This window comes from Neoarius graeffei, chromosome 23, assembly GCF_027579695.1.
Source record: "Neoarius graeffei isolate fNeoGra1 chromosome 23, fNeoGra1.pri, whole genome shotgun sequence".
Classification (NCBI taxonomy): Eukaryota; Metazoa; Chordata; class Actinopteri; order Siluriformes; family Ariidae; genus Neoarius; species Neoarius graeffei.
The window spans coordinates 1,419,627-1,446,736 of record NC_083591.1 but is presented as its reverse complement, the minus strand read 5'-3'; the positions used below and the strand labels follow the sequence as shown (position 1 = coordinate 1,446,736).

At 41.7% G+C, this 27,110-nt stretch overlaps 1 protein-coding gene across 2 annotated transcripts in view; it reads right to left on the bottom strand.

Annotated features, from left to right (window-relative positions):
- LOC132871429 (protein IWS1 homolog) overlaps nt 1–8,739 on the bottom strand; it is a 13,477-nt gene extending 4,738 nt beyond the window's left edge. Inside the window, exons 1-11 of one of the 2 annotated variants that reach the window (XM_060905582.1) lie at nt 8,486–8,739; nt 8,331–8,395; nt 7,697–7,782; nt 6,360–7,614; nt 5,884–5,937; nt 5,572–5,785; nt 5,290–5,347; nt 5,090–5,202; nt 2,210–2,360; nt 2,056–2,138; nt 820–949 (exon numbers count right to left, since the gene is read on the bottom strand). In XM_060905582.1, coding sequence (XP_060761565.1) covers nt 820–949; nt 2,056–2,138; nt 2,210–2,360; nt 5,090–5,202; nt 5,290–5,347; nt 5,572–5,785; nt 5,884–5,937; nt 6,360–7,614; nt 7,697–7,782; nt 8,331–8,367 — 2,181 coding nt within the window. In that variant the 5' untranslated portion in view covers nt 8,368–8,395; nt 8,486–8,739. The remainder of the gene's footprint in view (nt 1–819; nt 950–2,055; nt 2,139–2,209; nt 2,361–5,089; nt 5,203–5,289; nt 5,348–5,571; nt 5,786–5,883; nt 5,938–6,359; nt 7,615–7,696; nt 7,783–8,330; nt 8,396–8,485) is intronic. The other variant, XM_060905583.1, reaches the window with a different exon arrangement.
- Between the last annotated feature and the right edge of the window lie 18,371 nt (nt 8,740–27,110).

The following is a 27,110-nucleotide window of genomic DNA, read 5'->3' as shown; positions in this document are numbered from 1 at the left end:
ATAGCCTTCTGGCTTGTCCATGTGATCTTTAGCAAACTGCAGACGAGCAGCAATGTTCTTTTTGGAGAGCAGTGGCTTTCTCCTGCCGTGCACACCATTGTTGTTCAGTGTTCTCCTGATGGTGGACTCATGAACATTAACATTAGCCAATGTGAGAGAGGCCTTCAGTTGCTTAGAAGTTACCCTGGGGTCCTCTGTGACCTCGCTGACTATTACACGCCTTGCTCTTGGAATGATCTTTTTTGGTCAACCACTCCATTTGTACACAATCTGTCTGACTGTGGATTGGTGGAGTCCAAACTCTTTAGAGATGGTTTTGTAACCTTTTCCAGCCTGATGAGCATCAGCAACGCTTTTTCTGAGGTCCTCAGAAATCTCCTTTGTTCGTACCATGATACACTTCCACAAACATGTGTTGTGAAGATCAGACTTTGATAGATCCCTGTTCTTTAAATAAAACAGGGTGCCCACTCACACCTGATTGTCATCCCATTGATTGAAAACACCTGACTCTAATTTCACCTTCAAATTAACTGCTAATCCTAGAGGTTCACATACTTTTGCCACTCACAGATATGTAATATTGGATCATTTTCCTCAATAAATAAATGACCAAGTATAATATTTTCATCTCATTTGTTTAACTGGGTTCTCTTTATCTACTTTTAGGACTTGTGTGAAAATCTGATGATGTTTTAGGTCGTATTTATGCAGAAATATAGAAAATTCTAAAGGGTTCACAAACTTTCAAGCACCACTGTAAAACTCTGAAAAACAAGGCCCACAGCTGTGCGTGTGTGTGGTGGGTTCGTATCAAACCTCCTGCAGGATCTTCAGCAGCTCCTCTCTGATCTTCAGGGCTGGAAGACTCTTATCAGGGAGAGGACTGATCCACTCTTTAATCGCAGTCATCACACCACTGTCTATAAACGTCTCCTTCAGATCCTGCCTGAAAAAAACACACTTTCAGAGTGAGATGGAAATGATAACACACACACACACACACACTAGGGCTGCACGATATCAGAAAAATATGCGATATTCGATAACATGACTGAATATCTCGATATCGATATGTATCACGATAATTAAATATATAATGTTTTTCTTACCTCTACTCGCCGTTCTGCCCTGTATCTAGCATTTAAAAAAAACACCCAATGCATCGCTTCCAGTCCAACATTATTTTTTATTGGAAAAACATGGCTACACCTGCAATGGTGTCCATCAATCATCTTTAAATCTCTTAATTTTTGTGAGCGCAGCAGAAAATGTCAAGTTGAAGTAAACAAAAAACTGAAAACTACATTACATTAACATAAAGCATTCAAAATGGCAATTTCAGCGGCTCCCGGGAGATGAAGGTGAGCGACACAGATTCACCATAAACTCAAACACAATCTGTTAATAACACATGCGGATGAGAGAGCAGTGGTGTGTGTGTGTGAGAGAGAGAGAGAGAGAGAGAGAGAGAGAGAGAGAGAGAGAGAGAGCGGTAGCATGTGTGAGTGAGCGAGCGGTAGTGTGTGTGTGAGAGAGTGAGAGGTAGTGTGTGTGAGAGAGTGAGAGGTAGTGCGTGTGTGTGTGTGTGTGAGAGAGAGAGCGCGGTTTTATGTTTTTATGCTTCTGTACAGCAGTGTTTGTCCCAGCGAGCCGCCCCACCACTGTTTTACAGGTACATGTCTTGCAAAGTACCCGAGTTTGCAGTACGTCACCCCTCCTGAATCCAAAGTACTTCCAAATAGCAGACGTGCATTTTTTTTTTTTTGGAAACCAGTTCCTCCTCACACAAGTTTGTCTCACCACACTTGCTCCTGCCTTCCGCCATCACCACGAGGCTTTTACTTGTTTTGCAATAGGGGGCGAAGTTATCCCGCGGCGCTTGTTGACATTCAAATGTGATTGGACGGCACAGAAAAATGTGCCTTTTATCAAAATTTAAGTAATTTTTGCGGTATGTGTATCGCAAACTATGATATCGCGATATCGATACTTTTTCGATATATTTTGCAGCCCTAACACACACACACAGATGGTAGAAGGCGAGCTGATTACTTCTTTAAATGCATGACGACGGTGGGCAGCAGCAGCAGCTTCTTCAGAGCCGGCTTCTTCTGACTGTTCAGTGTCCGATCCTCCTAAACACACACACACACACACGTTATATAATATTCTAAATATGAATATAAAAATAACATCTCTCTCACACCTTAGCCGCTTCGTTCATCTTGGTGATCATGGCACTGACGACATCATCGGCGTCACTGATGAAGGTTCCTCCGTCTCGATGCCGTCTCCGCTTGCCACTTTGAGCTTTTCTTTTCGCAAGCATGATGTCGAAATCAGACATGAATGACATACTGGAGAGACACACACACACCACGTGCATTAACAGTCTAAATAAACCATACCCGCATTTCAGATTCATGAAAAAGTGTTCAGTGACCTCATAGTGCAGCGGCCAACCCTTGAAAAGCCCTCTAAAAAGAGGTGGTACCCCTCTAGGCGGTAGAACAAAGCGGGACCTGCTTTATTTGAAGGGTATGGGTGTCTACTTCATGAAAAACATGGTTGCACAAAATTAATATTGTAACAACATATGGATTAACCCCTTATTTGCCGGACCATCTGCAAAATTCTGTATGGCCAAAGTTTTCTGTAATTTGAACCTAATTCTCATTCCAACTAAGGTAAGAGTTGTGGGAGGAAGGCCTATGGCCATCTTAATTACTGCATGCTGAACAGTCCTAAGCAGCACATGGCTTCATGTACAATGAATGGAACTCTGTGTTTCTATGGGCAGCCAACGCTGGATTATGTAATTGCTGTGGCCACCAAACCTCAGTCTGGCCACTATCCCAGGATTGCATCAGGTTCTGTACACGAAAGAATCAGCACCAGCCGAAGTCCGTGATATCACTCACCTCTACTGTACGGACGGTAACTGCTCAGAAGGTACCAAGTGTTTTGTGTGTGTCGGCAGGGCTCTTCTGCATTGACATTTGTGAGTGTGTTTCCTGTCCGAATGTCCCCCATGATCAGGAGACATTGGCGGAGATGTGAATGACATACAGCCAGGGCTTTGAACCAGAATTTTTTTCCTATTGGTTCGTTCCGAACAGAAACGGAATTTTAACGTTTCCGGTTTTGGGTTCCACCATTAAATAGACGTTCCCGAACCGGTTAGAACAAAAAAATTTCGTTCCCAGAACGGTTAATTACGTTCCCTGTCAGCTGTTTAACAAATGGCTATAAAATTATGTCTCTGTCTCATCCAGCTTAAGCCAAATGTAGGCTAATTCTATTACAACCTTCATTAAATAAGACAAGAAATAATTCAAAACAATTATTATTTCAAATGTTGGCGATTTGGATTCTCAGTACGTCTTCCCATCTACACAAACAGAAAAAGTGCCAAAAATGAAAGATAATTCGTTTAGTGTGTTACCAAAGGCTAGTCAGGCCCTATGCATTGATAGGCTAACAGAGGTTAACGTCATTTAATGTTCGCGAGCCTCTCATTAACGTGGACAAATATATTGATATCGTGTTTGAAATTGACGTTTTTGAATAACGATAGACTGCAATATTTACCTCTTATTTAAGATGTGGAGACGTGATAGTAGTCCACCCTCCCGCTCTCTCCATTCAGTCAGCGAACGTCACACAGGAAGTGAACCCCAGCGGGTCATAGAAACTTGCGCAGGAGAAGAATGACTTTTTTATTTGTAGGCTACGGAAACTTTGAGGAACGAAATAAAAACCGGTATTAACCGGTTACCATTATTTTTAATAAGCGTTTCTGTTCCGGAACATAAAAAATAATAAAGTTTCTGGTTTCGTTTCTGTTCCATGTGAAATAGAAAAAGTTCCTGGTTTTCGTTCCTTGAACCGGTTCAAAGCCCTGCATACAGCATGGCATTTTCTACATGAATCTCTACTTGACCACCCCTTGACATAATGAGTGAACTAGATTTCAACCTGAGAATAAAAAGGGTTATAATTATTGAAAGTCATGTTTGATCGAAATGAAGGCCTATTATTTACTAGTAACTGTTCAGGGTTAACAGCACAAAAGAATCCCCAGATCTGCACAAAATGAACAAAATATATTCTATTCGTTTTCGTGTTGTTGTACACACCATCCAAATAATGTGTGTGTGTATTATTTCAATACAAAAACATCAACAGGTTTTTATAGAAGAGGAAGCAGATGTTTAGTAAGATAGTGCTTTTCAAAAATATCTTATGCTAGCAAACCTAATTTCACGATCAAAGATGTCGGCAATGTTTTGTATGACCAATGACCCGATCAACCTGTATTAGCTAGGAAGGGGTTAAATTGCTTGAAAACATGTCTCAGACTACATTTGCATCTTTGAAATAACGATTTCTCTCCTTAGTAATGTACAACTCATCCATAGAGAAAACATCGGCTTCATTTTCTCAAATTGTGATTTCAACGTTAAATCCGGGTTTATGCGCAGTCGCAAACAAAGGGTTAATTGGCAGTGTTGTACCCATTCTGAACAATTCAAACTGGTATTTTTTAATAAAAGACATCTAAAACTATAGAATGATATAAGTTTTCCCTTGTTTTCCTGACAATCATTTATAATTGAAATATTCAACGAACAACCTGAAAAAAACTCAAAAATATTTGGATTCTAAGGGGTTAATACACCCATAAATTGATGAAAATCAAATTAAACGCCCAGAAAGGTTGCATTAGCATATCATGGACCTAAATGATGCAGTATATTGATGCCCACACATCAATATGTGCATTCATTGCAGAGGAAATGCCTCTGGTATAGCGATACAGAATTTTGCAGATGGTCCGGCAAATAAGGACCATATGTTGTTACAATATTAATTTTGTACAACCATGTTTTTTATGAAGTAGACACCCATACCCTTCAAATAAAACAGGTCCCGCTTTGTTCTACCGCCTGGAGGGGTATGCCCTTTACTTTCAGCTCCTCGCCACTGGTCTATCAGCAGCCAGTGCAGGTGTTTAGCTAACAGGCTAATAGTTAGCACAGGTATGTGATTAGGTGTCAGTACAGGTAGACAGGAAGTAACTCACCCTTTCCCTCCTCTTTCCACATCGTCGTCTGAGTCCGAGTCGTCCATTGCTCGCTTCTGTCCTGCAGCCTGAGACTGCTGCTTCTCCCCCTCTAACTCCTCCTGATTAAAGCCCTGTACACACACACACACATCCGAGTGTAAGACTCAGCACACACACAGATGTCTGTTAAAGGGAGGTGCATTATGGGAGTGTCTCACTGTAAACTCCTCTTCATCCTCATCTCCTGACTCTCCAAAGATGTCAGCTATCATTTTCCTACGAGAGAGAGAGAAAAGAGGGAGGGAGAAAGACAGAAAAGTCTTTTATGCTGTGCGACACAGGGGCCAGCCAGTCAGCCAGCCCCCACCCCCTCGGACCTGACAGAGGCCATGCCCACTCCCCTGTGCTTGACAAAGACCACACCCACTTCAAAAAGAAACATACAGAAAGATGCAGAAACAGTGAAAAGTAACAGAATAGAAGGGAATATTTCCTCTCACTCTTCCTCATCATTTTCCGAGTCACTGTCGCTGCCGAATAGCGTCTTCTCGTCTTTTTTTCCCGTGTCCACCTTCATCCTGCTCTCCTCCTCATCCTCACTGTCCGAGCCGAGCTCTCTGAGTTTAGCAGCAACCGTCTTGTCAGGAGCCTCAGAGCCTTCCTCACTACCGGAGTCGTCTTCATCATCTGACACAGCCCTCCTCTTCTTCACTGCTGGGGAGAAGGGAGAGAGGGAGAGAGTCTTCATTTTCAGAACAGGAATAAATCAGTTGAGGGTTAGTGTGAGAGAAACGTTGAGAGATAAAGGTCACCTTTTGGCTCGTCTTCGTCATCGCTGTCAGAGAGAATCGCCTTCTTCCTCTTCACTGAAAGCACAGATATCACACAGCTCAGAGTTAAATCCATACACGTCTCCAGTTTAGCAGCTGATTTCATTCTAGGCCCAAACCCTGTTCCTCCTTTTCATACAAAGCCCACAGAATTTCTCCCGTCAGTCCAAAACACACACCGGGTACGATTAAAGACAGAAAGACGATTTTCACATTTTCTGAAGATGATGTGCTGACTGGTGAGAGTGTAGCCCACCAAACACATCAACATCACCACTCTGTACATCACTAACAAAATGGAGGACAACATTTATATTTATATTAATTAATGGACAGGCAGGAGTGACAAAAAACCCTTGCCCGTGGTTAAACACATCAAGAAAAACAAGGTGTGAAGTGTGACAGCGTTATAAAATAAACTCCACTATTTAAAAGAAAAGCGTCTCAGGTGAACGTACCTGGTTGCTCGTCATCATCGCTGTCAGAGCGAACGTGCTGAGCTGGACCGTCTTCCTGCTCACTTCCTGCTTCATCTTTAGGCTTCTTATCCTCCTCTTCCTCACTGTCAGACTGCATCACAGCTTTCCTCCGCTCTCCGTCATCTTTCCTCCGCTCCTCACCGTCCTCCTCTCCAGCTGAGTCTCTCTCTTTCACCTTCTCCCCGTCCGATTCATCCGAGTCTCTCTTTTTCACCTTCTCCCCATCCGATTCATCCGAGTCTCTCTCTTTCACCTTCTCCCCGTCAGATTCATCCGAGTCTCTCTCTTTCACCTTCTCCCCGTCAGATTCATCCGAGTCTCTCTCTTTCACCTTCTCCCCGTCAGATTCATCCGAGTCTCTCTCTCTCACCTTCTCCCTGTCCGATTCATCCGAGTCTCTCTCTCTCACCTTCTCCCTGTCCGATTCATCCGAGTCTCTCTCTCTCACCTTCTCCCTGTCCGATTCGTCCGAGTCTCTCTCTTTCACCTTTTCGCCATCCGATTCGTCCGAGTCTCTCTCTTTCACCTTCTCGCCATCCGATTCGTCCGAGTCTCTCTCTTTCACCTTCTCGCCATCCGATTCGTCCGAGTCTCTCTCTTTCACCTTCTCGCCATCCGATTCGTCCGAGTCTCTCTCTTTCACCTTCTCGCCATCCGATTCGTCCGAGTCTCTCTCTTTCACCTTCTCGCCATCCGATTCGTCCGAGTCTCTCTCTTTCACCTTCTCGCCATCCGATTCGTCCGAGTCTCTCTCTTTCACCTTCTCGCCATCCGATTCGTCCGAGTCTCTCTCTTTCACCTTCTCCCCGTCCGATTCGTCTGAGTCTCTCTCTTTCCCTTTCTCCCCGTCCGATTCATCCAAGTCTCTCTCTTTCACCTTCTCCCCGTCTGATTCGTCCGAGTCTCTCTCTTTCCCTTTCTCCCCGTCTGATTCATCAGAGTCTCTCTCATTTACCTTCTCCCTGTCCGATTCATCCGAGTCCGAGTGATGGCTCCGCCCCTTCTGTTCTGATTCGCGCTCCTCGTGTTCTGATTCACTGTCTTGCTCTTTGTGTGGATCCTCTGTCTCTGATGTGCTTCCTCTTCGCTTAGGAAGAGAGTCTTCATCACCATCATCATCTTCGTCATCACCACTGTTGGCTCCTCCTCCTGTTCTGTCTTCATGTTCTGATTCGCTATCATCCGCAGGAGCTGCTGGACTGGAGGCAGGATCTTCTCTGTCACTGCCCTCGTCCTGCGAATCACAAAACATAAAGACATCAGAAAATGAACTAAAGTTAAAAACGTCAATATTCACAGTCAGGAACGTTTCTAACCTCAGAGTGGTGCGATTCTGCTCTCTCATCTTCAGCGTCGGACGCTATCGCATGTTCGTCCTGCACTGGAGTGCCGCTACCATCATCTACACACACACACACACACACATTGCAGACACACTGATTTCCACCAGTGACATTTTTTTATTTCTTACATAAATCTTATATTGATTCCTGCATTCATGTTATGTTCTCTATTAAACCTCGTTACCGCATCCCTGTGTTCTTTTTAAAGTATACAAGACAACCAACATGCTAATTGGCTGCCTAATTACTGATTCATCTGATTAAACAGACAGAATAGGTACATAACTCTATTCAGCAAAAAGTACATAATAAACTCAGATCCAGTTTGCCTGGCTGCCTTCCAGCACACTTTCCTGCTCTAACACAGCTAATTAAAGATCAGGACCTGTTCAGGAAGTGTACAAGTTAGAGCACAAAAATCGCCAAACTCTCCATCCCTGTTTTATTTTACAGTCTGCAAGCAAGGTTTGGTTTCCACAGATGAGCAAGATCATAAATTAAACTCAGCTTTCCTCCAGTGAGATCATATTTTACCTAAAACAGCTTAAAACCCAACACAGTGGAGCAGAAGACAGAGATTAGCTTAGCTTAGCATAGCATAGCTCACCTGAGTGATTCCCTGAGAAATCCTCCTCTCCGTCCATCTGTGTTCCGGACGGAGCTGTTCCTCACCTTTACAGATACATTATCACATAAACAAAAATATTAAACAGTGGTCACTAAAATAAATGCATTAAATAAATAAAACCTATTTCCTCTCACCAAAGTGAAAGCGAGCCGCGGTGGCCTCTTCCTGCTAATGACGCTAACACTAGCCGATGCTGTTAGCCTGCACTGCTCAAATGTCGCGTTCAGTTAATTCCTCGGTTATAAAATCATTTTTAGATCATTCTATATTATAAATATATGTACAGTAATCTAACAAACTACCTTCATAAAAACAACACCACAGCTAGAGGGTTTTTTTCTACAAAAAAAAAATGGTAGCGCGTCCTCTGCTTTGCGCATGCGTGTGCTTGTTGCGTCGCATGAAAATGACATCACGCGGCCTCGTTCCACAGTAATATTATAGAGTCCATGGAATCAAATATCACTTTGATGAGAAAATCGTTATTTTTGGCGCTTTCTCATACAATAATAAATTTAACATAATTAATCTCCTTATATTACTAGGTAAATTCCATGTACATAAAGTCAAAATGTCCAAGGCAAACCCCTCATTCCCATTATTTTTAATTGAATTAAAAATGTATTTTGAGTCTCTGTCACATATCGAATCCAACAAAAAGTGCTCATCAGCTATTCACTTTTATTCAATTACATTAAGTGAAATTGTCTGTCATTTCAATTTGCCCTGTTTTATATCTCCTTTTCTTTCTTTAAACTTATTTCTATTTATTATTTTATGTTATTTTATTCACTTATTTATCTTATCACCCCTATTTTTTTTATATTATTTATTTTTTTATTTATGCTTTGTCATGTCTTGGAATGTCTGTCACTTTGTCTTTCACGTGTTCTTACTGTTTTGTTGTTGTATTGTCTAATCTTAAAAATAAAAAAAATTATAGAGTACATGGAATTTTGGTCCGTGTATCATCCGATCATTCAAGTATTCCATTCAATCTGGAAAACGAAAAACAAAAAAAACACTCAATATTTCGTTTTCCTGTTTTTCTGTATGACAAAAAAAATGAGGGATTGGTGTTTGTTTTCCTTTTCCAACTCAAAACAGAACAAATAATAAACAGGGAAACCAAAACGAAATAATAACTCTAATTTACGATTATTGATTTTCTCTATTCCCCACGCTCCATTAGCCTTCCCATGATCCTCAGCGACAGTCCATCATCATCTCTGCGTCTATGAAACAGAAAAATTGCATGTGCATGTATATATCAAGTAAGTTATTCATACATCCTATTCATTTAATATATTAAGCTGTTAATATTAAGCTGATGATCTCTTAATTATTATTATTAAAAAATGTTCAAAATCATCCCCCCCTCTAACGCAGGCACCCCCCCCCCCCCCTTCCCTTGAGCAAATTTATCAGTAAATGTGGCCATGACTTCTATTTAACACTGGAATTAGAAATGCCATTCCACACAGCTCTGCTCAAACTGAGCTACAGTAAGCTCCCGGAGAGAGGGCGCGCGCAAGCCAAGCGTTTGAGGAGGTGACACTCAGTTGGGGTTCCGATATTTTTCATTTCATTCGGCGTCAGTGAAGCAGCGGACTGCAGCATCATGGCCAAGCGGAGTGCACAGCAAGACCTAAGCAAGTTCGGATTTAAGATCGCAAGAAAAAACATTTCAGTAGGTACAGCAAGTCAAGAGTTAGGAATATCAGTCCCACTTTCTGTGAGCCCGCTATCACGCTGTACAGTTCCCGATATGGAGCCTGATCTGTGGGCGGCGGATAACAACACAGCGATCATAATGAATGTTAGTTTGGAGTCTAGCCAGCTATCGAGAGCTCACTCAGGTTCATGTTAGCTTTGATTTCTTGTATAAGGCCATTAATTTAATCAGCCTGGACGTTCGTTTGTTATTCTTCAGGCAACAAAAAGTGTTATTCAAGTCAGGAAGGCTAAAATTAACGACACTAGCAGTTTTGAAGGCTTCACTGCCTCATTAGAGAGCCGGTCACAACATGCAGGGGTGTAGTGGGCGTGGTACGCGGGGGGACGCCGTCCACCCACTTCTCCCGAGGTGAGATTAAAAAAAAAAAAAAACTCTCATTCAGTGGCCTGAGTTTATCCGCTCTACAGTAAGTGACACGTGCCTTTGTGCTCATCATCAATGCCCCCCCCCCCCCCAATCGAACGTTACGTAAAACGTAGCGACGCAAAGTAGAATGCATTCTAAACGCAGCCGAGAGATTAGAATTATGTAAACGGTTGACTCCGCCATCTGTCGGTTTAATGCTTCATGATCTTTGAAGTTCTAATGCGATTTTTGCTCAGTATAGGCCTATGATTTTGAATAGCCTAATAATAACAGTAGGGTCTGTGTGTGTGTGTGTGTGTGTGTGTGTGTGTGTGTGTGTGCGTGTGTGTGTGCGTGTGTGTGATTTCCGGGCGTTCATGGTAGCAGCACCGAGAGGGCAACAGAACTGATATAATCGCCTGCCTGCTCATCCTTACGCGGATAATTTCACCACATACTGTATTATATGATTTGAAATTCATAATCTTTGTGGCCTTCCTGTTGAGTGTTTTGTTGTACAACCAAAAATGTGAAATGACAATAAATTTAAAGAAATACTCAAGTCTTTAAAAAGGAGTGCATGGTAGGGCTTAACCCAATGGCTGCATGTCATGTATTTTGTATCCGCAGGTGCCTCAGTCGCGCCAGACTAAATGCTGGATTTATTCGATTGGTGCCTTTTATAATAAATTTCAGCCCATTGCTGGTTTGTATGCGATGTGAGTGAGTGACGTGACTTTTTTAGAACTTCTGGACACATGCTGGAGCTGTTGCCACGGCAGTAAGTAGGCTAGTAAAAATATCGAATTCCGAATGCAGCTCGGCTCAAATGAACATGAATCGAACATGAACAAAGGTGTTTGTGTATCATAATTTCCAATATTTTGGCTTCACGCCTGATAGTCCATGATAAACCTATGCAAGGTTGATGTTGAGTTCCAGCAGCAGAGTGGTGCTGTCTACGACCATGCATTCGGAAGGAGAAGGCGAATTTGTTCCTCTTTAGCCATTTCAGCATATTTATTGGAGACAAAATAAACCGCGGCTTTTCGCCAGAACAGTTGGGCTGCACTGACAAACACGAATGAAAATTGCACACATAAAAATGTCTGGAAAAAAGTGTCTTCTTGTGCCCTCTTGTGTTGTTAAAAGAACGTAACATTTATACAAATCATTCAGACCAAACATAGGCGACCAAACAAAGGCTACCGCTTCTGACATGATATCAAATCGATGACGTCACGAATCGCGTACCCCCACTTTAAAAATCTCCACTACACCACTGACAACATGTAAGGCTGAGCAGCTGGCTAGACTCCAAACTAACATTCATTATGATCGCTGTGTTGTTATCCGCCGCCCACAAATCAGGCTCCATATCGGGAACTGTACAGCGTGATAGCGGGCTCACAGAAAGCGGGACTGATATCCGGAACTCTTGACTTGCTGTACCTCCTGAAATGTTTTTTCTTGCGATCTTAAATCCGAACTTGCTTAGGTCTTGCTGTGCACTCCGCTTGGCCATGATGCTGCAGTCCGCTGCTTCACTGACGCCGAATGAAATGAAAAATATCGGAACCCCAACTGAGTGTCACCTCCTCAAACGCTTGGCTTGCGCGCGCCCTCTCTCCGGGAGCTTACTGTAGCTCAGTTTGAGCAGAGCTGTGTGGAATGGCATTTCTAATCCCAATGTTAAACAGAAGTCATGGCCACATTTACTGATAAATTTGCTCAAGGGAAGGGGGGGGGGTGCCCGTTTTAGAGGGGGGATGATTTTGAACATTTTTTATTCCGGGAGGATGGCATTCCCCCCCCCCCCCCCCCCCCCCCCCCCCCCCCCCATCCCGAGTACAGATTACTATTATATTGAGATAATAATAATTAAGAGATCATCAGCTTAACATTAACAGCTTAATATATTAAATGAATAGGATGTATGAATAACTTACTTGATATATACATGCACATGCAATTTTTCTGTTTCATAGACGCAGAGATGATGATGGACTGTCGCTGAGGATCATGGGAAGGCTAATGGAGCGTGGGGAATAGAGAAAATCAATAATCGTAAATTAGAGTTATTATTTCGTTTTGGTTTCCCTGTTTATTATTTGTTCTGTTTTGAGTTGGAAAAAGGAAAACAAACACCAATCCCTCATTTTTTTGTCATACAGAAAAACAGGAAAACGAAATATTGAGTGGTTTTTTTGTTTTTCGTTTTCCAGATTGAATGGAATACTTGAATGATCGGATGATACACGGACCAATTTTCTGTGTAATGTTTACATATGGTAAATTATTGTATTCACAAGTGCAAGTTATTAAAAATTAAGCCCTTATTTTCTTATTTTGAAAGATTATAAAATATATAAAACAATATATTAAAGACCTATCAACCCGAGAAAATAAGAAAGCTCAACAATTTATACTGTATTTCTGGCATTATTTGTGCCAAATTTGGTGTTTTTATGTAATACTGTTTTTATTTGTTTGCTTGTTTGTTGTGCTTCTCCTAATGCATGTATTGTACTGTGTTAATTACTGTCTCACTCCCCATGGCCTTGAGTCTTAAATGTTGTGTGTTAAATGCAATAATAATAATAATAATAATAATAATAATAATAATAATAATAATAATAAGTTGATTTTATATAAATGTGTTTATAAACAAAACATCTACCATCCAAAAGCCTGGATCTAAATAAAAATTAAAATAAAAATTACATTTACAATTATATAAAAATACATACGCAATAAAAAAACAAATAGATGATTTTGTTCATCTCTGTTCCTGTAGTCTTTATTCATCATTTTTAGTTGCACTTTATTCATGTGTATGTTTAATACGCTCTCATTTATCCACTACAGCATTTTACATGTAAATATAACTGTAAATATATAAATATAATGATCAAATTACAATAAAAAAAGTACATGCATCTAAATATTTGAGTTTAATGAAATGTTTTTAAGTCTTACTTTGTGATTTTTGTCTACTATATTCCTTTCACAAACATATAATCAATGTGACAAACAGCAATTAGTTGCTTAACTAAAAAAAATCTATGAATTTAAAGAGCAGAAATTTTCATTAACTTCAGACTTTTCAGAAAATATACAAAAAGACAAGCAACACAAGATGCTATGCTAATTATAAGGCCCATATGGACATGAATGGACCGAGAACTGACCCTTGAGGAATGCCAGAAAACAACAACACATTCTAAAGAACTTTCACAACCAAAATCTGTAATAAACCTGCTAAAAGGGTTCGAGGGAGAGCCGGGGATAGCACATGCAGCTTTAACTACGATTTATCTGAAATGCAATAAAATGACTCCTTCAAAATATGAACGAGTTTACATGATGATATGCAGGATGATGATTTTCTCCTCAATAGCCAACTTTTCGGACAGTGTTAAAATGAGAAAATCAGAGCCTTTTCCCCTTTTCTAGCAGGTCCGATGGAGAGAGATGAGGACATGGAGTTCTCTCTTGCACTTCTAAGCACCTTCATTACACAAACCGTGAGATTTTAAGTAATAGAAAACCTGATGAGGAACTTCCTGATCTACCTTTCCTGAGAGAGGAGGGAAGTGTGTGTGTGTGTGTGGGGGGGGGGGTGTTGGTAATTTGGGTACCATTTGTTCATTCATTTATATAATTTAGAGAATAAATTTGCATATGCAGGGTGTGCGCATATCTTGTTTGACTCCTTATATTTCCATCAGCATATAGCTCATACACCTGCAGTTCTTACATTTCATTTCATTTCATCATTAATATCAGTAATTAATCTGGATTGTGGATTGTACGCGTGATCTGTATCACTATTAAGTGTGTAGAAAGTTCTTTCTTTGTCATGAAACGATGTTGTACAGTCTAATAAAAGAACATTGCTGTGTGTGCTTTACTGACTGGGACTGATGTTCTCTAGATATGTTTTAGAGGTTGCTATAAGCATGAACATGCAAACATTTACACATGGAAATGATCAAATCACTTACACAAGACATGATCAGCATTACTACAAGCAGTGGTGGATTTAGCAAATTGGGGGCCCCAGGCGAAGGTATGTATGGGCCCCCCCTCATCCGATCTGAAACAAAAAAAAAACAAAACAAAACAATGTACCGACTGCATGGTGGATAGGCAGGTAAAGCTAATCTATAGAGGATTTCGATGTGACGTCACAGGTGACATGACGCCCCGGTGTCCGCCATTTTGAAGGTCAAGCTAGCTAATGTCAACAACATAGTAGCTAGTATGTTACTGTAGCAATGTTTACGTTCAGTCATTTGGATGACTGTTAAAACCTTTCAGTCTCAAGTTTTTCCTTTACTGTATTTACTAGTTTACTGAGCTAGTGCGCTCGGGCAGGCTGGAAGCGAGCGCGCTAGCTCGGGCAGGCTGAGAGCGAGCGCGCTAGCTCGGGCAGGCTGGGAGCGAGCGCGCTCACTCCCAGCCTGCCCGAGCGCGCTAGCTCAGTAAACTAGTAAATACAGTAAAGGAAAAACTTGAGACTGAAAGGTTTTAACAGTCATCCAAATGACTGAACGTAAACATTGCTACAGTAACATACTAGCTACTATGTTGTTGACATTAGCTAGTGCTAACAGCTAGCTGCTAGTACACTGCTACAACACAGACACCGACCCTAATAATACAGTTCTTGGTCATTGCCTGGTAACAGCAAATTTATAACGGGCCATGTCTCAACAGACTAAGAAGTTATTTCAATGACATTTAATAACATTTTGTTTATCCTGAGGACCGAAAGTAAATGAAAATGTGAACAAACCTTAGCTGTAATAAGATGGCGACCACCGGCTCCAGGGACGACCTGCTGATGTAGGCATGTTACCCAGCCTGGTTTTTAACGACATAGGTATACAGATCATGTGGGCCGAAGTCAGGTAAAGACGAGGGTTTGGTGTACTTCCGTACGTCAGTGAACAATCCTGGTGGAAGCAGGTAAACATCGTTCTCTAAGCCTGCTAACCTCAATTTTTGCAAATACCTCTCCCTCTGCTCGCCCTGTAAATGCCCTACGTCGCTGGATAGTGAGGGTGTTTTCTGCATCTCGCTCCTTTTTCTTTTATGTTTTTTCCCTGGTATTTCCCACACGCCTGGCTGCAGGTCAGGAAGATCACCCGCGCTGCAAAGCCAGAAAAAGATAGCCTGGTAACGTGTACGGATCACGTACACCAGCATCATTGATTTTCTGGTGATATCGCTTCTTACTCGCGTCATCTAGGCCGGATAAAATACTCGACAATGAGACTTCGTCATGATCAACAGTGTATCGCTACCGGTAGCCGCCATATTTGTGACCGTCAAAATGGCGCCGGCTACTTGTTGACATGGCAACGGTCACGTGGGTCGAAAACCTCTATAGGGAAGTAAAGGTTGGAGAGGAGAAAAAAAAACATTCCCCTTTAAACGCTGCATACACTTCTTTACTCCAAAATGAAGATGGAAAGCAGAGAACACACAAAGTGTAGCACTGCACAAACTAATAGTCATGATGGAACCCAACAGAGAACAAGATTTCAGATAACATCTGTCTTTGCCAAAATGCCAGGAAAACCAGCACTGTTTATTTTTTTTAAAGATCAGAACATTTCAAACATTCTATAAATAAAACTATGTACATGATTGTGTGTGAGTGAGTGTTTCTGTGTGTGTGTGTGTGTGTGTGTGTGTGTGTGTGTGTGTGTGTGTGTGTGTGTGTGTGTGTGTGAGTGAGGGGAGGTAAGAAGTGTGGACTGAGGAGAGATGAGGTGGCATTTGGCTCTAAGCAACTCCGTATCCATGTGAATGTATGTGTCAGTGAGTGAGTGAGAGAGAATGAGACAGTGAGAGAGAGAGAGAGAGAGAGAGAGAGAGAGAGAGAGAGAGAGAGAGTGTTGTGTGTGTGAGAGACAGAGAGGGTGAGTGAATGAATGAGAGTCTATGAGAGAGAAAAGAGAGATTGTTCTCCACATCACAGAGTGCTACTTGTTGATGTCTTCTCACAGGTCTTCACACGTACATGATGCACAGCCAGATGTAGGAAAATGTAAAATAATAATAATAAAAAAACATTGTCACCAACTAACAATATGTTCATCATCATCGGTGTCAAAATGGCCATCACTGGATAACTCTTCCACCTCATTTGTGTCAACGTTGACACTGTCGGTGACGGAAGGTGGCAACAGCGTGTCTTGCTTGACGTTATCCTCCTCAGCTAGTGACACTTCACAGCTGCTGCTGCTCTACCGGCATCATGTTCAACGTTTTGAATGACGTTGACGTTGTTGTCGCGGTCTCTATTGCTAACAGTAGTTGTAAAAAAGTTTCCCAACTTACGTAGGCAGCATTGTCACATATTTCTCAGCGTCTTTTCGCTTGTTTTTTTTTTTTTGATCCGCTTGGGTAACTCCTTTTCATTTTCGCGTTGTTCAGACTCCGGTCACTATGTGTTTACCTTTCGCGCTGCGCTGCGCAGCGTTATGGACTCGTCCATTTCATTGTGAAAGTATGGGGTGTATGTGTAGGGACAGATAACCATGAACTGGACAGTTTAATTACTACTTCAACGTATTTCTTAGGAATATTAGTAAAATGTACCATACTTTTGAAGTGTTCATGAATCATGATAAGGGGCTTTTTCTTTTTTTTTTTAGGTTGGTTGGGGGCCCCCCTACTACGACCGCTGGTGGGGGGCCCCAAGCAGCCGCCTACCTATGCCTCTATGGTAAGACCGCCCCTGACTACAAGTAAAATATAACAGTGAAGTTAATCTGGGATTGATGACGTTCTCAGGGAAAAAATAGAACTGGCACTGATGATGATGATGATGATGATGATGATGATGATGATGAAGATTTGAGGATAAAAGTTACTGCTTTATTGATGGCAGGTTTTTATGCCCTAAAGACTGAAACTAATCAGTAATTAGAGCCTTTAAAAAGTCTCAGTCTTATCTATATACAGAAGGTTATAAAACTCACTGTGAGCGTTTCTGATGCAGGTAAATATGTATCTGAAATACAAAATGGTAATTAAAAAATAATGTGTATGCAATTTGTAGATGTATTGATCATATAAGTGTTTGTAAAAAGTCAAGGTTTGATTAAAAAAAAACTATGTGATTACTAATGTTCTTTGTTAGTGATGATACTTTTTGAAAGCTAGAAAGCCGTATGTGAACTAGCAGGCTCTGATGCTAAAGAGATGTCTAAGACTTGGTGAAGTGATGTGGTTCAGTAATATGTTAAGACACAGTGCCATTGATTGAGCCTTTACATGTATAAATCAGTTCCTACCACTGGGCGTGAGGTTTCTGTTGGAGACCTAGCATTAGCATTATCTGATCCAAATGTGCTATATGGTTCTCTTTTTACACAGAACTTCAAGGATCAGGAGAAAAAAGCAAAATGAGTGCGGTAAAAATGCACTATGGCATCCCACAAGGTTCAGTTTGAGGGCTGTTATTAGTTTACATCCAATAACAGTGCTGACAATGAAAGTGTTATCAATTTCACACACTAAATAAGCTGAATGTGAGACATCATCATCATCATCTAACTCTGATCACTTCAGGGATGTAGCATTCTGATTAGCATCTGGCACAGTCTGGTATATGTTTAGGTTTTACTCTGGAGTCTCTCTCATATGGAGGGACTCAAACATGGGACTGGAACAATATCACAATACAATATCATACTAAAATATCACACTACAGTACCACACAAATCACTCTAAATAAATAAACAACACACACAAATCACAATATATGTGCAAGTACCTCACCTTTTGACGTTTGTGGTAAAGAAGTAATGCAAGTGTATGGAATAGAACATGTAGTTGTAGTGTATATCTGTAGATGAGATGATAATGTGCTGAGAATCATCCAGAACAGTTCAGTCATACTCGTATAGAAGAATTTGATGTACAGAGAAGTGGAGGGGGGCCAATACTTTGTGCAGAGCAACAGATAAGCTACAGTCAGTAATTGTATACATAATAAAATGCTCAGTGACCCTACAATCCAGACTATATGGTATACTTGTATTTATATATATTTTAGCAGTGAGGCGCTGTGCCACCATCTACAACATACATCTGTCTCAAAGTGGGCGTGGTCTGAACGTCTCTCATCTCATCTCATTATCTGTAGCCGCTTTATCCTGTTCTACAGGGTCGCAGGCGAGCTGGATCCTATCCCAGCTGACTACGGGTGAAAGGCGGGGTTCACCCTGGACAAGTCGCCAGGTCATCGCAGGGCTGACACATAGACACAGACAACCATTCACACTCACATTCACACCTACGCTCAATTTAGAGTCACCAGTTAACCTAACCTGCATGTCTTTGGACTGTGGGGGAAACCGGAGCACCCGGAGGAAACCCACGCGGACACGGGGAGAACATGCAAACTCCACACAGAAAGGCCCTCGCCGGCCCCGGGGCTCGAACCCAGGACCTTCTTGCTGTGAGGCAACAGCGCTAACCACTACACCACCGTGCCACCCTGGTCTGAACGTTTCTTTTTTAAATTAAATATGAACCCTACCATTATGTCCAAGTGTGAATTTGGGTCTGACAGTTCCTCAACCTCGAGGTGTTTTTGTTTTTTTTAAATCCTGCTCATGGAGTTTTGTTTCCACCTGTCTGTGATATCTTCTCAAAATGTACACAAATTAGTAGCTGGTGCTTGTAATCTGAACCACTGCAGTCCTGAGCAGGCAGGTACTAAAGATGAATGAGTGAATGAATGCTGTAAATATAAATGTCACACAGCGCTGTATGTTCAAAATTAATGTTAATAAACATGTTCTTTGTTTGTCCTGTGAGCTTCATATCTGACCCCTCGCTCGCTCACTCACTCGCTTCTGTACGAAAGCAGAAACATCTCACATCTTTTTTTGTTGCATCTCATAGGATAACAATCCCAATACACACCACTCAGCTCAGTCCTGTGGAGCTTTCTGACCAGCTATCTATAAAAATAACCCAAACTGTGTTCTTCCTGTTTAGATTTGTATTTGTATCGGTTTAGAAGGAACACGTTTTATTTTCCGATTCAGTGATATCTATAATCTTATGGGTTGTGTGGGTGTTTTAACACTGAATGCTTTTCAGATGTTTGTAGGTACTCAAGAATTCTGAAAGTACATTCTTTGAACTGGAATTTAACACACACACACACACACACACACACACTACGCTTGAGTGCTCACAGTGATGCATACTTTACTCTTGAATCATTCTGTGTGGTATAAAAAGCTGGAGCTGGTGTGTGTGTGTGTGTGTGTGTGCACACTTGTCATCTGTCAGAGCTTTCATTGTGAGAATGTTCTGAATTTGTCACCCTTCAGCAATTGCACTGCAACACACACTCCTCCTCCTGCTATCAGCAAAAAAAATGCATATTTGTGTGCCTTATCACTGGAAGGGACTGAAACTGTCATACTGTAGTGTGTGTGTGTGTGTGTGTGTGTATACACTTGTAGTAAGCATTGTAGTAAGCATTAGAATATTGAAACAGGCTCTTGGGCAGCACGGTGGTGTAGTGGTTAGCGCTGTCGCCTCACAGCAAGAAGGTCCTGGGTTCGAGCCCCGTGGCCGGCGAGGGCCTTTCTGTGTGGAGTTTGCATGTTCTCCCCGTGTCCGCGTGGGTTTCCTCCGGGTGCTCCGGTTTCCCCCACAGTCCAAAGACATGCAGGTTAGGTTAACTGGTGACTCTAAATTGAGCGTAGGTGTGAGTGTGAATGGTTGTCTGTGTCTATGTGTCAGCCCTGTGATGACCTGGCGACTTGTCCAGGGTGTACCCCGCCTTTCGCCCGTAGTCAGCTGGGATAGGCTCCAGCTCGCCTGCGACCCTGTAGAACAGGATAAAGCGGCTACAGATAATGGATGGAAACAGACTTTATTGCAGGTTTTGGGGTTTTCTTCTTCTTCTTCCTAGTTTTTTGGTGGTTGGTAAACCAACTTAAAGGTACATTACCGCCATCGACTGGGCTGGAGTGTGGAACAGGAGATATTGGGGGCAAAAAAAACCGATATTCTTTTCGCTATTTCTGTTTCTTTTAAGTCAAGTCAAGTTTATTTGTATAGCACTTTTAACAATAAACATTGTCGCAAAGCAGCTTTACAGAATTTGAACGACTTAAAACGAGCTAATTTTATCCCTAATCTATCCCCAATGATGAAGCCTGTGGCGACGGTGGCAAGGAAAAACTCCCTCAGACGACATGAGGAAGAAACCTCGAGAGGAACCAGACTCAAAAGGGAACCCATCCTCATTTGGGCAACAACAGACAGCATGACTATAATATTAACAGTTTTAACACACTGTAAAAAAAGAATAGTTGAGAATACTTGAAATTTCAAGGCAACCGTCTGCATTAAGAATTTTATGTTTTGCCAATGATGTGCCCATGATAATCCAAACTATAATAACACTGTTATCTTTATTAAGAATTCTTAATTAAGTCAATTTTCAATTCCTCCTTCTGCCAACATAGATTTCTCTTTTTGCTGAACAGTGGCATTCACAGTAGTGCAAAAAGGCAATCAGACTTTTTTCACCTTTATTTGGATAAGACAGTGTAGAGACAGGAAATGAGCGGGAGAGAGGGACAGATCGGGAAATGACCTCAGGTCAGAATCGAACCCGGGTCCCCGGATTTATGGTATGGCGCCTTATCCACCTGAGCCACACCCATGACGTGGGTTTTAAAAACTTTATTTCAATATTGAAGTTTTGTAATTGTGTAGAACAATGAAAAAAGGCATGTATAGTTTAATGATAAATTGTGATAACCTCAGGGGCGTCGTGGCTCAGGTGGATAAGGTGCCATACCATAAATCCGGGGACCCAGGTTTGGTTCCGACCCGAGGTCGTTTCTTGATCTCTCTCCTGCTCATTTCCTGTCTCTATGCTGTCCTATCCAAATAGAGGTGAAAAAAGCCCCCCCCAAAAAAATTGTGATAACCTCAATTGCCTTTTTGCACTACTGTGAATGCCACTGTTCAGCAAAAAGATAAATCTATGTTGGCAGAATGAGGAAATGAAAATTGACTTAATTAAGAATTCTTAATAAAGATAACAGTTTTATCATAGTTTGGATTATCATGGGCACATCGTTGGCAAAACATAAAATTCTTAATGCAGACGGTTGCCTTGAAATTTCAAGTATTCTCAACTATTTTTTTTTTACAGTGCATGAAGTCAGTTTCGTTGATGTTATAAACTCTTCACTGATGGAAGCTTGAGTGCAAAACTGTTCATGACAACTGCAGTCCTAAAGTTAGCAAGTCAACTGTAGTCCTCAGCCATAAAAGCATGACTGTAAGAGTCCAGAGCGTCCTCCAGGTATAACCCTCAATTGTCCTCATGCTGCCGTCCTTCACAGGAGCGATGCGATAAAACTCCGACCAGACACAGGGCACCAGGATGGATCAAGCAGGCCCGAGGGGCAGAAGAGGCCAGCATCTCAAATACTTTAAATACTTGAGAAGAATTTTTAAGAGTTTTGTTTTCAAGTAGAGTTTTTATTTTGTCCTCGGTTGGTTCAGCAACACGCTCCGCCATTTTGTTTTTCTCTACTCACGGTATATGAGCTGATATCCTAGAAGTAGAGTAGCCAATCAGAGCGTGCGATTGCTCATATCCAGTGAATGTGGATAGAATAATTATTTCTACACTCTACTCTTTGTATTAGTGCTGAAATTGCGCTGAATGATCTTTGATGATCTTTGCGTGGGAGGTTTATGTTTACTTATTCTGTCGAAAGCAGTTTAATGCTATAAGCCTGAAAACGGTGATTGACCCACTGTGCCGTTCGTGAGTGTTTCCCACACATGCAATTACTTTTATCAGCTTCACTGTGGATTCATTTTCATTTATTTTCTTCCCTTTGTGTGTATAACAGGTAAAGTTTAATTACTCTTCAAAGGGCTGCAAACTTTCATTCCAGCCAGACTGGAGGCACATTTGACTCGGACTCCAGCCCTGATTCTGACTCAGCTTGAGACCTCACGCCTCTGAACTCAACTCCGACTCGGGATTTAACTGAAACTGTGGTAGCTTTTGCTAGCTAGCTAACTTGCACTATCTGCTAAATAACCAGGTTATCAATAACTCAATAACTCACTAACATTCAAAACACCAATTTATTATCAGTTAGTGTTTGCTAAATTAGCATCGAGTTAGCTACATAACGCTAAGTGTTTGTGAAAATTGTGTGGTGTGTTGTAAAGATTTGCTGTTCTTGTGTAATTCTGGACTAAATTGGTTATAATCAGTATTTCAGTGTGTGTTAGCTGACTAATGTTTGCTTCGTTACAAATTCAAATACTGTATTATGTTGGAAAGTGAGCTCCGTGTTCACATCACCCAGGCAACCACTCCTCAGCGTGTAATAATCATCTCGAGGTCTTTAGTTTTACTGTGTTGTTTACTGGCTTTCACATTACTGCTTTCATTCAGAGACATTTCTCCTTCAAATTGCAGGTCTGAATATTCAGGACGTTTCTGAGAGCAAGATGGAGGTAGTGCATTAACGACAGACTCGAGTAGCACAATAACATGCAGGTCAGAACAGCAGCAACATTCTGAAACAACACACACACACACACACACACACACACACACACACACACACACACACACACACACAGAGCTGTTAGTGAAGATCACTAGTGCAATAGACGGATAGATAAAAGTTGCTGACCATTAATGTGTAGCTATGTGTTGTTCACATAGACATAACTACAGCCTGCAACGTGTGTGTGTGAATAAAGAGAAGCTCCAGTGTCTCAGATGGATGATTTAAGTCTTCTCATGAAGTGTGAAAGGGGTGACGTGACCTACAGCGAGTTTATAAGCCACTGAAAAATAGCAGATGTGTTTCAGTGACTGATATTTAAAAAAAAAGAATCACACACACACACACACACCCTGTTCCGATTGTGACAGCCGTCTGTGATGTTCTTAGTGGAAAGTGAATTGAATGTACAACCTCGATTCCAAAAAAGTTGGGACAAAGTACAAATTGTAAATAAAAACGGAATGCAATGATGTGGAAGTTTCAAAATTCCATATTTTATTCAGAATAGAACATAGATGACATATCAAATGTTTAAACTGAGAAAATGTATCATTTAAAGAGAAAAATTAGGTGATTTTAAATTTCATGACAACAACACATCTCAAAAAAGTTGGGACAAGGCCATGTTTCCCACTGTGAGACATCCCCTTTTCTCTTTACAACAGTCTGTAAACGTCTGGGGACTGAGGAGACAAGTTGCTCAAGTTTAGGGATAGGAATGTTAACCCATTCTTGTCTAATGTAGGATTCTAGTTGCTCAACTGTCTTAGGTCTTTTTTGTCGTATCTTCCGTTTTATGATGCGCCAAATGTTTTCTATGGGTGAAAGATCTGGACTGCAGGCTGGCCAGTTCAGTACCCGGACCCTTCTTCTACGCAGCCATGATGCTGTAATTGATGCAGTATGTGGTTTGGCATTGTCATGTTGGAAAATGCAAGGTCTTCCCTGAAAGAGACGTCGTCTGGATGGGAGCATATGTTGCTCTAGAACCTGGATATACCTTTCAGCATTGATGGTGTCTTTCCAGATGTGTAAGCTGCCCATGCCACACGCACTAATGCAACCCCATACCATCAGAGATGCAGGCTTCTGAACTGAGCGCCGATAACAACTTGGGTCGTCCTTCTCCTCTTTAGTCCGAATGACACGGCATCCCTGATTTCCATAAAGAACTTCAAATTTTGATTCGTCTGACCACAGAACAGTTTTCCACTTTGCCACAGTCCATTTTAAATGAGCCTTGGCCCAGAGAAGACGTCTGCACTTCTGGATCGTGTTTAGATACGGCTTCTTCTTTGAACTATAGAGTTTTAGCTGGCAACGGCGGATGGCACGGTGAATTGTGTTCACAGATAATGTTCTCTGGAAATATTCCTGAGCCCATTTTGTGATTTCCAATACAGAAGCATGCCTGTATGTGATGCAGTGCCGTCTAAGGGCCCGAAGATCACGGGCACCCAGTATGGTTTTCCGGCCTTGACCCTTACGCACAGAGATTCTTCCAGATTCTCTGAATCTTTTGATGATATTATGCACTGTAGATGATGATATGTTCAAACTCTTTGCAATTTTACACTGTCGAACTCCTTTCTGATATTGCTCCACTATTTGTCGGCGCAGAATTAGGGGGATTGGTGATCCTCTTCCCATCTTTACTTCTGAGAGCCGCTGCCACTCCAAGATGCTCTTTTTATACCCAGTCATGTTAATGACCTATAGAGATCTTGCAGTCACGTGACCGGAAAGTACACAGACGCCATCTTGTCGGTAAAGAATACCACTGAATACTGCTGCACTTGTGTACAGAATGGATCAATTTCAACCGACGGACTACACGGCTCATTTTTCTAATGAACAGATAACTAGATATATGTCTAAAATAAATGACCTACAGATTAGTGACCCTTATGGCTTACTGGACGGAGTTTTCACGACCGTGTCAGTGGATATCGAACTGCCAGCGGAATACCCGGACGTGTATAATTACCTCATTAACTTTCCCTCGCTGTTCAGTGGTGAAGCACTGCGTGCTTATAAATCTCTGGACAGTTACCTTTACAGAAATTCAGGATTTGTCAGCGACTCAGATGTGGCATCTTGTAAACAAGAAAATAATCCTCATTGGATGGGTAAGTCACTTAAGTATTACTAGTACTACACTGACCAGCCGATTATAGAATAGAATAAGGTAATTCCAGCTGTAATTCCAAATCGTCCGTTTTGTTTACCATGGATCTGGCGTTGGAGAGGCAGAGGCTTAGCAGTGGAGGTTTGAGTAGCTGTTTTCTGAGCTTAGTCAACAGGTCGGCTCTGCAGCCTCGCTTTTGCTTCCGCTCCCGCCGCCGCCTCCTTCGCTTTGCTTCTGATAACAATCCACGGAGACCCCGCTGGTCTCGCTATCTCGTCCGGAATGTTTTTTTTTTTCTCGTCCGGAATGTTGTGCATGCGATGGAAATCGCTACAAACTGTAATTTTCTGCTGGAAACCAATGTCCAGTAAGTCCATACGGTTGTAGTGGATATTGATGTCCGGTACAGACGAACAACACGCAAAAATACACACAAAAAACATAAAAAAACATGCACAGGTAGGGAGAGCTTGTAGCCGCAGCCGTTGTAGTAGAATTGTATATAGTAGGGTTTTCCAGAAGAAAAGGTAGAAGTAGAAGCAGAAGTAGAAGGCGGAAATATGGCGTTTGACCGACAAGATGGCGTTTGTCACAATCTGGATCGGCTGTGACGTCACATGCAAGTGCTCCATTGCCAGTTGACCTAATGAGTTGCAGTTTGGTCCTCCAGCTGTTCCTTTTTTGTACCTTTAACTTTTCCAGCCTCTTATTGCCCCTGTCCCAACTTTTTTGAGATGTGTTGCTGTCATGAAATTTCAAAATGTCGACATTTGATATGTTGTCTATGTTCTATTGTGAATACAATATCAGTTTTTGAGATTTGTAAATTATTGCATTCCGTTTTTATTTACAATTTGTACTTTGTCCCAACTTTTTTTGGAATCGGGGTTGTAGATGTGTGGATGTAATTTTCAACTTCTCAGTGTGACAGTGATAACAGCATGCTGGAGGATAAGCTGAGAGAACGTGCTTTTAGTGAACATCTTTCATCCATAAAAGACTTTTAAAAACCTTTTAGCACTGAACTGTGATTAGATCCACTTTCAGAAATGAAGTTTAATGCAGTGCTTCTGCTTTTCACAACAAAATGAAAATGTTAAAGCGTTATCTTTTCACCCATTTCCCCCGACAGTCACCTACCTGTGGGGAAAAACACAGGCTTGAGAATAAAATGGCTGCATATCTTTAAAACAATTTTCTGAAATGTAAAAGTTTGTATAATGAGAATAATCACTTGCTTAAAGTGCACTTAAGGAAAGCTGATCATTCCTCCGAGGTCCTGAAGGGATTCTGGAGCTTAACGATGTCTCGAAGATTTTATAAGGAGTATTTTAGTGAAATAGACATCAAACATGTTCGAGAGCGCCGAGTGCGAAAGAAAGTCAATGTCCAACCTCTTAGGAGCGTTTATATAAACTGTGTGTAAACGTGTGGTGCATCAATGCTAAATTATTTCCCTAAACGGCACGGCCCTAAGCGTTTTACACCGCAGCATTTTTTCAACAATTACAATTTATTTATTAAAGAACATCATACTTTACGGCGGCACGGTGGTGTAGTGGTTATCACTGTCACCTCACAGCAAGAAGGTCCGGGTTCGAGCCCCGTGGCCGGCGAGGGCCTTTCTGTGTGGAGTTTGCATGTTCTCCCCGTGTCCGCGTGGGTTTCCTCCGGGTGCTCCGGTTTCCCCCACAGTCCAAAGACATGCAGGTTAGGTTAACTGGTGACTCTAAATTGAGCGTAGGTGTGAATGTGAGTGTGAATGGTTGTCTGTGTCTATGTGTCAGCCCTGTGATGACCTGGCGACTTGTCCAGGGTGAACCCCGCCTTTCGCCCGTAGTCAGCTGGGATAGGCTCCAGCTCGCCTGCGACCCTGTAGAACAGGATAAAGCGGCTACAGATAATGAGATGAGATCATACTTTACTTTTTATCTGTTTATGGT